Below are 12,872 nucleotides of genomic sequence, written 5' to 3'. Positions count from 1 at the left end.
TAAAGGGAGGATCATAAAAACATACAATTTGTAAGACACACACACACACACACACACACACACACACACACACACACACACACACACACACACACACACACACACACACACACACACACACACACACACACACACACACACACACACACACACACACACACACACACACACACACACACACACACACACACACACACACAGTGAAGCAAAAATACACAACATTGGTGGGGGGTGTGATTTGTGTGTGTGTTGGGGAGAGACAGATATGCAGTATGTGGAGGTTCACTGAACACTCACAGATGTTTACAACCCACAACACAGTCAAGCATTTACTGTATACGGCTCATGTATAACAATGCATTCATAATAAGATCTCTGCTCAAGAGCTAAGCCTTATATTCGGTATACTTATATAATTGTATTTTTATCATACTTGTGTCAACCCTTATCTGTACTGTCCTGTATATCACTGTTACTCTGTTGGTGCTTTAACACCTGAATTTCCCTACGGGGATCAGTAGCGGTCCATTTTATCTTATCTTATATTGTTCTGTATATTTTCTGAGTTTGATAAATTACAATAACACAGAATGGCTGTTTCCCACACTCAGATTCACAGAAGAAGCTGTGAGAGAACGCATTCGAGTAACTTGTTGACAATAAAACTGAATGCTCTTCAAGTACACTTTATTTTGTTTGATTTTTTGATTAATATAGCAACACACCACCAATGTTCTTGGTTTATCATTGTGGTGCTCTTGAGTGATTTCCAGTAGTTTTGAACATCATATTTGAACATTTAGAGCTTAATCAAATTCTATTAAATCCAATAAACTTTGAATTATGGCTTGAATTACACAATGAATTGATCCATGTCAATTCATTATAGATGTACAGTATCAAATAGCCGGTATGTCTATGCAGTATTTTCCTAATTGATGGCATAGAATGAATGAAAAAAAGGTGAAACCTTGTTCACTTGATATCCACCTGTATTCAACACAAATTGAATATTTTGTGTTAGTTGTTTTCAAAAGTTTTTAGATGGCATAAAGCAGGAACAAACTGTAAACACACTCATCTATTTTGAAAGATACTTCTGATATTGATGTACCACTTTTGCAAAGCAGTGTGACTTATTTTATTCAAGTTCTCCGTTCTGTTCGTTGCTCACATAGAAACAATAAGGAACAAAACCTTATTGAAAAGAACGGAAGATAATCTTCATACACACGGGGAAACTGCATCAGTGAATTCAATTTCCACGACAGACCACAAGGGTTTTTGCTGCTTCAATGAAAACAAGCCTCAAGCAGGAATTTGTCTTTCAAAAAGAGGAAAAAAAAAAAACTGAAGCATGACCTGTCTGCCTGTAGCCTCTTTATGATTAAAATACACGCACAAACACACACACACACACACACACACACACACACACACACACACACACACACACACACACACACACACACACACACACACACACACACACACACACACACACACACACACACACAAACACACATGCATACATGTAAATGCAAGACAAACCTGCAGGATACTGACACCCTGACTACCTGTAAGACACTAACAGCAGGGAAGCAGTGTTGGCATTTTGTTGCTGGTGCCAACATTTGGGATAATTTGCTCTGTTAAGTGCTCCACAGGTAAGGAGTGGGAAACTCTACACAGAAGCACACACACAAACACACACTAAAGGACAATCAATACTAGGTGACATTTTTCAAACAGTCAGTGGCAACTGAGTGTGGCCTAAAGCTAGAAGGTCAACATTCAGAATTCCCAGTCCGACTGGGCACATATGGATGGTTGAAGTAAATGAATTGAACCCTCCTTTCCCTCAGTAACTACCACTAATGTCCCCTCGAGCAGGAGCGGAGCCTCCAGCTGCTCAGCAGTCAATACAGGAAGACTGTGCAACCACATGAATGTAAAGTCAGTAAGCTCTGGGAAATACATGGAGAAACACAAAAGGAATAGAACAAATAGCATTTAATTTGTGAGTCACTGCCACTTTTATTATTAGCTTTAATCTTGGTTAACATTGCTTTCTTGCTAACCCAATCACTATCTCAACGTTGCATAGTCAGTTACATAGATTGTTGCACCAGTAATGCAATCTGATTTGTTAACACTATCCCTGCTTATGTTATTGAACTAACAAACAAAGAAAGAAAAACAATTATGAATTTTCCTGTTAATCTTTACACAACTGTATGGTCTACCAAGCAATGTAAATTAGCAAACTGAGTGGGGTTTGAATGGGGGGTTGGGGGTGAGAAGCTGGCTTTTTATGATCGCACACACATACAGTACATTCATGCACACATCAGAGAACATATAGGATTGAAATGCAAGTTTTTCGTGTAAGTACATGCATATGAACAGTTAAGACTTTTATATCTCTATTCCTCTAAACAATAAAGCTCCAATCGCCCTTTTTTTGTGCTCCTATATTTTCTTTTATTGTAGATATCTGGCTCTTTGATTGTCAGACAAGCCCTGAAAGCACATAGAGCATTAGTTTAAACACACACAGGATATTCATCAAAGATCTCCTGATAAAAATAGATGTGCTAACATTTCAAAACTCTCCCTACTAGACTGTCAAACTAAGTTTAAAACATGGGTGCAATTGGGTCGCTTTCCATGTGCGTGTGCCAGTGTGTACGCGTGTTGATGGAGGTTATTTCATCTGTATTGCATCATCATGTGATAATTTAGATTTTTTTACCCCCCCTTTTTCCTTTTGAAATGAGCCGTGCTGTGAATGTTTCATGAATGGGGCCTTGCACACTGTGCTGGGAGCCTGTGGCATGGTGTGCGTATGTGTGAGTGTGTGTGTGTGGGTGTATGCAGTGGTCCTAGGGGCCCCTGATGGTTTCTATTCTGGTGTCTACGGGGTCTAAACCTAGTTCCTCATCATTGCACTATTTTGTTAAGTTTTGCTTTCTTTTAAAAGGACCGACAAGTAGTTTAAATGATCTGGCTTTTAAGATGGTCTTGTTCGAACATGTGTCACTATTGGCCAAACCGGCATCACCTTTGAAAACAATCAATAGAAAAACAAATAAATGGAGAAATTGACTGTTTTTATGTCGGATTTATCTCTAGTTTTTCAGGATACTCACGTCCATGAACTCCACATTAGCCTTGGGTCCTGTCGCCTCACTTAAGATTTTAATGGCTACAGGAATCTTCACCGTTTCACCCTCTGGGACCCAAATACCCTAAAGAAACACACACATACACAAACACAGTCAAATGATGAATGGTTATACGGAATGCAAAGTCACAAAACTCCAACTTACCAACATCGTATTAAATGAAAGAAAACATTTAAACTGGAGGAATCTCAATTAATGAAGTTTTCACCTTGAATTCTAATAGCTATTTCTTAATAACCATCTTCTATATGCTCAGTGGCAGAGCATGCTGTATGATTAACTGTGCTTTTGCCCTTCAGAAAAAGACTTCGGCAAAACTATTTAATCATTTTGAAGTATCTAATTTCAGGTAGGATTAAAGTGATTTAGCAGCTGTCAAAGTGGTCAAAGCATTTAAAAGAGGAGGAAAATCAAGTGTCCCTCAAACGTTTCAGATGGGTCCCACCTTTGTTCTGACCTGACACATCCCCAGTAAGAGCAGCCACCTCTGCTCTCGGTTAAAACACCTGTCCTCCCAGGGCTGTAATTTCAATGATGATAGCTTCTTTTCAAACAAAGTCTTTCTACCTGCACTTGTGAAGATGATTATTAGTAACCGGAATGTATTGCAATATTTTTACAATTCAATTTCTACAGTATTTTAATTACCACTGACTCAGTTTTTGTATTTATAAATGCACACTACATGTAAACAATACGGTTGCAAACAGTGAAATGTTGTTGCTTATGGCCCTGAAGGAGACTTCTGCGTTTATAAAATGTCTCCCTGTTTAAAATCCATGTGAATGCAAATCTTTACCTCATTAACATATTCACTGTCCAATATAAACCAGATTTTGATGGCGCTCGATGTGCATTCAGGTCAACATCCCCCATTCCAAGCACATTATTATCCGTCATGCCAAGGTCAATTGGTAAAATAAGCCAGGTGAGGATTAAGAAGATGCCTCAGGTGGAGAAGTCATTGTTTTTCTCCTAAATCCATTTTGTGCATTCCCAAACGCATTTTATTCCTAATAGAATATTCATGCCTCCCATTTGAAAAGCAGATTTTTAAAGACATTTTGGAAACCAGAGAGAGACTATGCGGATACTTCCTCAACCTATGATATAGTGTGAACCCAATGGACATTATTTTTGCTCTGCTTTCATTAAATGCCAGTCAATCTACAAAGGGAATGCAACTTGCCTCATCTGTTCATCTTCTTTGTGTTTTAAGACTTGCATGCACTACACCTGCATGTTTCCATGGCACCACTAACGGGTAAAAACCCTACAGGGTACCTTTAGCAGCTCGACACTTAACAGCTAGTGTAATAAGAGGTAAGCCGCAATGAAAAAACACTCCATTTGCAAGTCAATCAGAAAGCTGACCCTCAACATTAGCCATGGTCTCAGAGTTGTGCTTGAAATAATAAGATCATGCAATCAAGCTGCTGATGTAATGAGATCCTGCTGACGGCCTGGAAGCATCTCAGCATCAGCCAACTTATCCTCCACCCCAAGAGGAACCAGAGGATCAAATTTAGGAGCTCTCTGTTTAGTGCTGGAATGTAACCGAGTACATTTAGACAAACATTGTACCTGAGTAATAATTTGACATACAAGTACTTGCCAGGTAAGTGTCTGTGTTGTGACATTTGTACTCCACTACATTTCAGAGGGAAACAGTGTACTTTCTACCTAACTACATGTATTTAACACTCAGAGTTACTAGCTAAACAGATGATTTCCTCTATGATATGATTATAATGAACACAGTATGTACCTAAAATCGACTCAATATATGGTTTCAAATGCTTTTTAAATGTATTTGCTTCTAATAATAAAGAATACTGAAGAAATGTGTGAGATCTTGCTTTGCGCTCCCGGTCACTTACCTCTGACCCAGAACTGTGTTATAATGTGAATGGGTGTACAAAATGACCAATGATGATTTCATCAAGAAAGTCTGTTCTTTCTAATTTCAGCTGTGTCTTTCTCTCCCCATCCCATCATCACACTGGTTGTGACCTCAGATACTTCTTATTTCACTGTAACCTCGGGGTCTCAGTGTCTGCTATTACTTATTCTTTTCATCACACGCCTCCAGCCTTCCATCTCATTTCCTGTCATTAATGATCCTGCAATTCATCTCTCTTGTCTCCTGCTTTTTTTATGATCTCACATTATGATCTCAACTTGAGGGATATTTCAATTTTTTTCCCCCCAATTACCAACAGAAACACATGCAAAGACTTACTTTTACTTTATGTGTGTGTGTTTTACCTTGTAAACAGTCCCAAAGGCACCAGAGCCGAGGATCTTGACCCTTTTGAGTTCTGTCTCTTTCAGGATGCGAAGCTGAGCTTGGTTGGGCGCTGTTCCACTGGGTGTTAGAGGCTCCACCAGCTGAAAAAAACATCACATATCAAAAAGTAATTTAATCATTGCCTACTGTAAGCCAAACCATATAACCTAAACTCCAAACAGTGAGAACATTGTGTTTTTCAGACGCTGTTGTAAAGTCAATCAATTATATATAATTTACCTTTAGAATAATCATGGAAAAACGAACACGTCTATGCTGAAATGCTTACTTAAATACATGTCTGGTGAATTCAATAACCCTTTTCCAGTAAAAGTGCATTAAAAAATACATTTTACATTTACTATTCCTATTCAATACTGTTCATTGAATCAATGGCAGAAAACACTGTTTCACTGTTCAAACTAATTTCAAGGACGTCCTGCTGTGAAGCTTTTATCATGAATTGCCATGGATGTACTCCCAATTGAATTTGTTCCTCAAATGAGAATAATTTCTTAAAATTGTGAAATTTGAATGCAATATATAATGCATCCTTTGAAACCTGATGATCTTATCATGTATACAACATCTTAGTAAGTTACTGCTCAGTACATAAAGGTTAAATTGACTTCTTCCCTACAACACAGATACAAACCCTAGAGTGCCATTACCATTTCAATATTACAAGTGAGGGATCTAATATGGGATCAGATGATGGAGATGGAGATAGGTGGGTGAAGATCGAGTGAATGGTGGAGGGGGGGAGTAGATAATTGCGAAGCCTGAAAAGGAATTGACACTTTTGTTGTCTCATTATTCCTCAAGTGGAGGGACGAACCTATTTAACAACCAGAGAGGGGGGAAGATTATATGAGGGAATGGAGGGAGGAAGATGTGGACCAGCAGAAAAAAACAACAACAAGACAGCGATGGAGAAGCGAGTGGATAAATTAGTCAGAGGATGCAAAAGTGTAAGAGAGGGAGCAATATAAGGAAAATTAGGAACAGAATGTGAGATTAGAAAGGGAAGGAGGGCAGAGAGAGGAAAACAGAGCAGGGGTGTAAATCAGCCTGGCTGTGGTCGGCAACCTCTGTCCCTCTGGCTCATGGTTACCATTTGATTAAAACCATAGCCATTCTTCATTTAAATGGAATAACAAATCAGGTTCTGCGGGGTGGAAAAAAGCAATGCGGGGGCCACACACTCACTCACACCACAGTAAGCTTATCCACTGTGCAGGGAGCTGTCCAGCATTAGTGGTGCTGAAGATGTTGAGGCTATGTATACAGCTACTGGAGCTGTCCACTTTGTCACTCTACACTGAGGTTCTGAAACCATCTATGGAGTCACATAAACTATTTACCATGACGACAGGATAATGAGAACATTAATACACTATTAATCATAAGACATTACAAACATACACTTTTCGACTCTGGGGTTGCATGATATTGGACAATACTGACTGTTTTTTTTTTTGTTCAAGATATATTTTGAAATATGAGTAATTATAGGAATTAATGACATTAAAGTAGGCCTCTTTTTTTGTGCAAAATTCATCCATTTCTAGAGCTGGAATATTTCCATTCAACTGACGTTAGGTTTTTTTTTGTAACCAAATCCTCCATTCGTGTGTTTTTGTTCCTTTGATTTTGTTCCTATTTTCAGGGTTGTGGAAGATGACTTTCCAGGCATGCTTTGATTAATGGAAACAGGATGATTTTGACTGGTAGTTAGCAGTGCATGCCTTATATCACTAACTAGCAACACATTCAGTGTATCCTTCAATCTCAGTAAATAATGTTCTAGCAGTCACACTTCTCTTCAAGAGTATTTATGGAACATTTTAACATCTAGCAGCAAAAACTGTGTATCATGAGGACTTGGTATGCCTTTCTTGAAATAGCACGTGTTTTGATTATTGCACTTGTGCAAATTGTGATGTTAATGCCGAAACAAAATATATTATGCAGCTCTATAAGTCATGGTAGATTTGTCTAAAAAGCTGTTATATTAGTGAAATCCTTCACATACACAGCAGATTAGACTTTAGCATGTCTTTAAGCCACAATAATAAGTGAGTCACCACTGTGTCATAGATGGTTGTCCATTTCTGCCTAGCTCCTCTGAACACTTCCTGAAAAGCTAATTCCGTTTTTAATACTTTCTGTCAAAAAAAGGCACCAATTTACAGATAACAGTTAACACTGTTTGCAGCATGTTCTGATTTTTCATTAGGAATGACAGCATGCTTCTTCCTCGTGCTGTTTTCAAAATGGTCTTCACTAACTATATGGTAGAAGTGTAAGTATGATAACAAGCCATATCAGGGCTATTTTGGCATTAAAGAAACTGTTTGCAAAGACACTCCACTGATACTTGTGTGCTGTGAAGAGAGGGACAGCGGTGAATCTATGGACACATTAGTGCATTATAGTACATGATGAGCTCTTCTTGTTCTAACACAAACGAAAAGTGCTTTCTCCTCTAATGGCATGGTCCCTTACCTCTTCTTACAGAAGTGTCCTCTCTAGTACGCTATGGCAAAGTCAACACCTGAGCCTCTGAATTTCTTGCGCTTTCTCCACCTCCGCAGTCACCATCTGGAGACGTGGAGTCTCATACTCTTTATTTCAGAGTGGCTTTCACTTATTTTGTACAAAATGTGCCCAGTGTGTGGGATGCACATAAATTCACACTGCCACAATACACTTATAGACGCACACTCATATCCAACAATGTAATCCTACTAACTCAAAAAACACCCTCAGGCATTTCCTATGTTTTGATCTTGTTTTCCTCTTAAATTAATGGAATATTGGTCTTTAAGATTGTCAGTTATGTGAAGAATCTGTCAAAGATAATTATGCCACTATTGCGGAAAAAATATATACTTTTTCTTTGGTCCTCTTTCATTCATTTCGCTTTAATTTCCCCCTCCTATTTCTCCACTCTGTTTTTATGGTTTTGAGTCTTTAAAGTCTAATTTATGTAACGTTATTCTCCAAAATGAAAACAACTCAACAATATTAAAAGCTTAGGATAGGGAAAGTTATGTTCAGTTGTCATCAATATCTTTTGATTCCCAGTAATTCCCAGTCTTCTGACACCATGATCTGACAGCAGTTTCTTCTCACCTCTGTCTCAAGGAAGCGACGAAGCGCTCTCTTCTTCTTAATGTTCTTCCGGCGAACAGACACGGCTACGCTCAGCACCATGATCACCACCAAGAAGAGGCCGCCGATCACCCCTGCTGCGATCAGAGGAGTTCTGAAGATAAAAAAGGAGCAGTTGAGTAGGAGTACAAAAGGACGAGGACCAAAAGATAAAAGTCTGCATCATTTTTATGCTACCATTTGCACACCGACAAAAAATAGGTAAGCAAATAAACAAACACATTAGAACTTGCTTATTTGGGTAATCTTCAAAAAGCTTATCACCTTCAGTTTTTTTTCTAATAAGCTTCATCTGGTTACAAATATCCCTTGATGCCCTCTTATTAAAATCATGGCTGAGATCAAAAACATGGAAATAACCATCAAAGTGAATTCTCAGCACCACACTGAAATTTGAAATCAAGCCTCTTAATAATTGTACTAATATGCCCTGCAAATTGTCTACATAGTTGCTGCATAAATGAGGGAATAGAGTTTATCTCACATCGCCACCACCTAATTTAATTTAGTAAGGGCATATTGAAATTCTTCTAAATCAGTGGGAAAAAGCTATTATCCTGGATTTTTTTTTCACAGACCGCAAGGATACACCCCATAAATGTTTTCACAGTTAGACAGGTTCATGGGTATCTCCTGTTCATCTCTCTCTTTGGCACACACAGGGAGAAAATCAATCATTTGGAGCTTGTTCGATGGTAAAGAGCTGTTGAAAAGATGCCAATGCCAGCTTCATGGTTAAACTGTTAAATGTCCAAATTATTAAATATCCTAGGCACAATTATTTGTTGTAATAGTTTATTTGCATTCTTGTAAGATGAGGAGATCACTGCCATTCAAAATGAAAACAAGAGACTCCTGGAAATCGCAAGACTCGGTCAATACTACATCATAATACTCCTGTGAAATTTTGAATATTTGTTTTTACTCTACATTTTTTTAACACTTTGAAAACATTTTGTTTTTTCTTTGTACGGCTAAAACAAACAAGATATAAAGTGCTACTTTCAGCCGTTGTTTTCCGGCTATGCTATGCTAACCGTCCTCTAGTTGTAGCTGACGTTTAGGTACTAGGTTTGTGTTGAACCGTATCCCGCTCTCTTTAATAACAACTAAAAATGTATTATTAATTCAACATAGTATAGTTTAGTTTATTGGTTTAGTTGTCAGGGAACATGTATTAAAAGTACATTCATCTTTAAGAGATAAGATGTTTTGTACCAGATGATAGCATTATGCTAATTTCACTCTGCATAGAAGGTCACCTATGATTTGGCACATCATCAAATGTCATTTCAGCTTTGAGAACCACTGTAAAGGTCTAATGCAATCTGCACGCTTCACTTACATGATTCTTCCAACTGACTGGCATAAATGGTCTCCTGAGACATCATGTGAGACCCAGCTATACTTTAACGTACTCAAGACATGGAGTTGTAAAGGTTGCCCAGCAGGCCACATTTCCACATGGTCAGGGATGCATTTGACCACATTAAATGCAATGTTTCTCCACCATTACAACCATTAGTTCCTTAAAACGCATGCATATGGTGAAAACAGAAATAACAGACAACAGGAAGCTCTGACTTTTCTTATAACTGAATGGGAAACATACTACCAATTGGGAATATGTCGACGGGGGCTTACTTATCAGTTTAGTCAGACTAAATATTACATGAGTAAGTGACAGGAAGTGAATAATCCATCTTAATCGGATACGCTCACAATCACACAAGATTCTGGTTAATGCCAGGTGAAACGATGGCCTTTGAAGGCTTAGAGTAATCATGTATTTCTGATAAGCCACTTCCAGTTGTACTCAAAAGCCAATACCTTCTACGGGTGAGAGATTTACAAGATGTGTGACACCTCAGAGCAGGCATCTAAGCCAGGGGTTAGCTGGGCGTCTACTGCTGTATCCTAGACACAGCTATCGGAGATCTGATAAGAGCTGATCTGTTTACCTGGTCAGCTGATAGCTACATTTTTCCCCCATCTGCTGCCTTTCCCATTCATCCTGCTGACAGGGTCCCAAAGACTGTTTCAGGAGGTAAAGGTAAGATTTTGAGCAGATTTTCAGAAGGCGTGAATGTTTTCTCTGATATGATAAAGATCTCCTTCATTACATGTCGATCTCAGAGGGTTCAGGATTAAAAATTAATCAGTGTATAATCACAAAATAGGTATTTGTTTGTTTTTCTATGTATCTAACTCTATGGTTTACCGAAGGAAGTCTCATGCTCTCCTGCTAGATAGTATGAATTGACTTTTTTCCCATATCTGATGGAGTTCAAAGTCAAACACTATATTTTATGTCATGTTCTGATATCCATGGCTATGTTCTTATTTGGCAGCAGTTTTGTGTTTCAGATCTTCAGATCAATCAGTAAGTTGTGTTTGTGTTTACTGCTCAGCCTTGTTTTTTCTCCGAAAATAAAAAAAAACTAAATCCTACCCCCCAAACACCAACCCACAATTCTCTGCGCCACTTGATGCCAAGCTGTTTCTCTTATGAAATCTTGAATCCATTTGATGTAAACTGTTAGAGGCATTTTGTTTCCACACTCTCTGCAATCGCCTCAGAACAAAAGCTAAAGCGCTATCAATTTATCAAGAACCAGGCAAATAGCTTGTGCACACACAAACTTTCACACGCACACACACGCCTGCATACACTGAGAGGCATTAAGGACGCTCACAGGGATTTTTGGCCTTAGAGCTATAGCCATTAATCAGAGACTTTGCTTATTGCTTGAGTTACTGTGCACGTGTATGTGTGTGTTTGTGTGTGTGTGTGTGTGTGTGTGTGTGTGTGTGTGTGTGTGTGTGTGTGTGTGTGTGTGTGTGTGTGTGTGTGTGTGTGTGTGTGTGTGTGGTGTGTGTGTGTGTGTGTGTGTGTGTGTGTGTGTGTGTGTGTGTGTATATTAAAAGAAATAAACAGACAATAACTCTGTACCTGTCCATCCAGCCAATGCAGTCTTGCAGTCGTGGTCCAATGCACCTATGTAAAGAAACACAGGACAAGTTGAGAAAATAAAAATAAGTTAGGTAGTCAGATATCTGAGGATTATGAAGCTGTAGGGGAGTTAAGCAAAGCAATTAAGTAAATAGTTAATGATAAATTAAAGAAAAACGTAATTTTTCTTCCGGAAGCCTTTATCTACTAAGATTAATGATAATACAAAACATACACAGGGAAGTTCTCTGGGGTTACATTTTGTTATGCAGTCCTACTTATTATAGCACACACCTTTGGCTCTTTTCGCCTTCGCACATAGGGATGTATTAAAACATTATTAGATTTAAAATGACACAACTTATTATAAAGTAGCAAAGAAAATGTGTTAAATGATAAATTGTTAGAGAGAGAATTATATATAAATGTAATGAGTCTTTTTAAAGTTTATAAAAACATATATAAATAAGTATAATTAGATATGTGATTTCCTTCGTCAGTAATGACACTAAGCATTCTATATTCCTCTGTCTGAGGCAGCATGTTCCTGAAGTAAAGGCTACATAAATGAGTGTACAACAACTTGCTGTGAAAGGCATAAAAGGGAATCCAGCATGAAGATAGTATGCATTCATGTTTCAGTGTTGAGTAAAGGTGCTTGCTCACAAGTGAAGCCGAGTGTATTCTGACTGAAAGGAAGTGCTGTATTTTCTGTCTGTCTAAGTATTGATTTTCAGTAAGCAACTTGATTCAAGAAAGGACTTACTACAAGCAGAATCTATTGATTTCTCATACCTGTCCATTGTACCTTTTATTGCTGTCTGTCAAAACATATTGGGTATGTGTGTGTGTGTGTGTGTGTGTGTGTGTGTGTGTGTGTGTGTGTGTGTGTGTGTGTGTGTGTGTGTGTGTGTCTGTGTGTGTGTGTGTGTGTGTGTGTGTGCGTGCATGCGTGCATGCGTGTGTGTGCGTGTGTGTGTGAAAGTCTCACAGGACGGAAAGCAAAGATCTCTACTGGAAATGTCACAAATCTTCCTGTGTTGATGTCTCAAATCTCTCATGTATATTGTGCACCGGTGGGATCTGACAGTCTTAATACCAGTTTACAAATATTGCAGCTCCTTGAATGTTTACAAATGGGGGATAGTGGCCTTGTCCTTGTGTGTCTCTTTCCCTTTTTGTCCATCTCCCTCCCTTTCCTCTCCATTCTAGCTTGTTTTTTGGAGAGGCGGATCTGCTTATGAAGATACCTGTGACAAAGTGT

General features: G+C 38.5%; 1 protein-coding gene across 2 annotated transcripts in view; it reads right to left on the bottom strand.

Annotated features, from left to right (window-relative positions):
- Positions 1 to 12,872, bottom strand: part of LOC134867508 (receptor tyrosine-protein kinase erbB-4-like) — a 252,825-nt gene that overhangs the window by 46,462 nt on the left and 193,491 nt on the right. For both annotated transcript variants that reach the window (XM_063888129.1, XM_063888130.1), the window contains exons 16-19: positions 11,609 to 11,653; positions 8,617 to 8,749; positions 5,457 to 5,579; positions 3,153 to 3,251 (exon numbers count right to left, since the gene is read on the bottom strand). In XM_063888129.1, the coding sequence (XP_063744199.1) occupies positions 3,153 to 3,251; positions 5,457 to 5,579; positions 8,617 to 8,749; positions 11,609 to 11,653 (400 nt within the window). The remainder of the gene's footprint in view (positions 1 to 3,152; positions 3,252 to 5,456; positions 5,580 to 8,616; positions 8,750 to 11,608; positions 11,654 to 12,872) is intronic.

The sequence above is a fragment of the Eleginops maclovinus genome, chromosome 7 (genome assembly GCF_036324505.1).
Source record: "Eleginops maclovinus isolate JMC-PN-2008 ecotype Puerto Natales chromosome 7, JC_Emac_rtc_rv5, whole genome shotgun sequence".
In the NCBI taxonomy this organism is placed as follows: Eukaryota; Metazoa; Chordata; class Actinopteri; order Perciformes; family Eleginopidae; genus Eleginops; species Eleginops maclovinus.
This window is presented reverse-complemented; position numbering and strand designations above follow the sequence as displayed.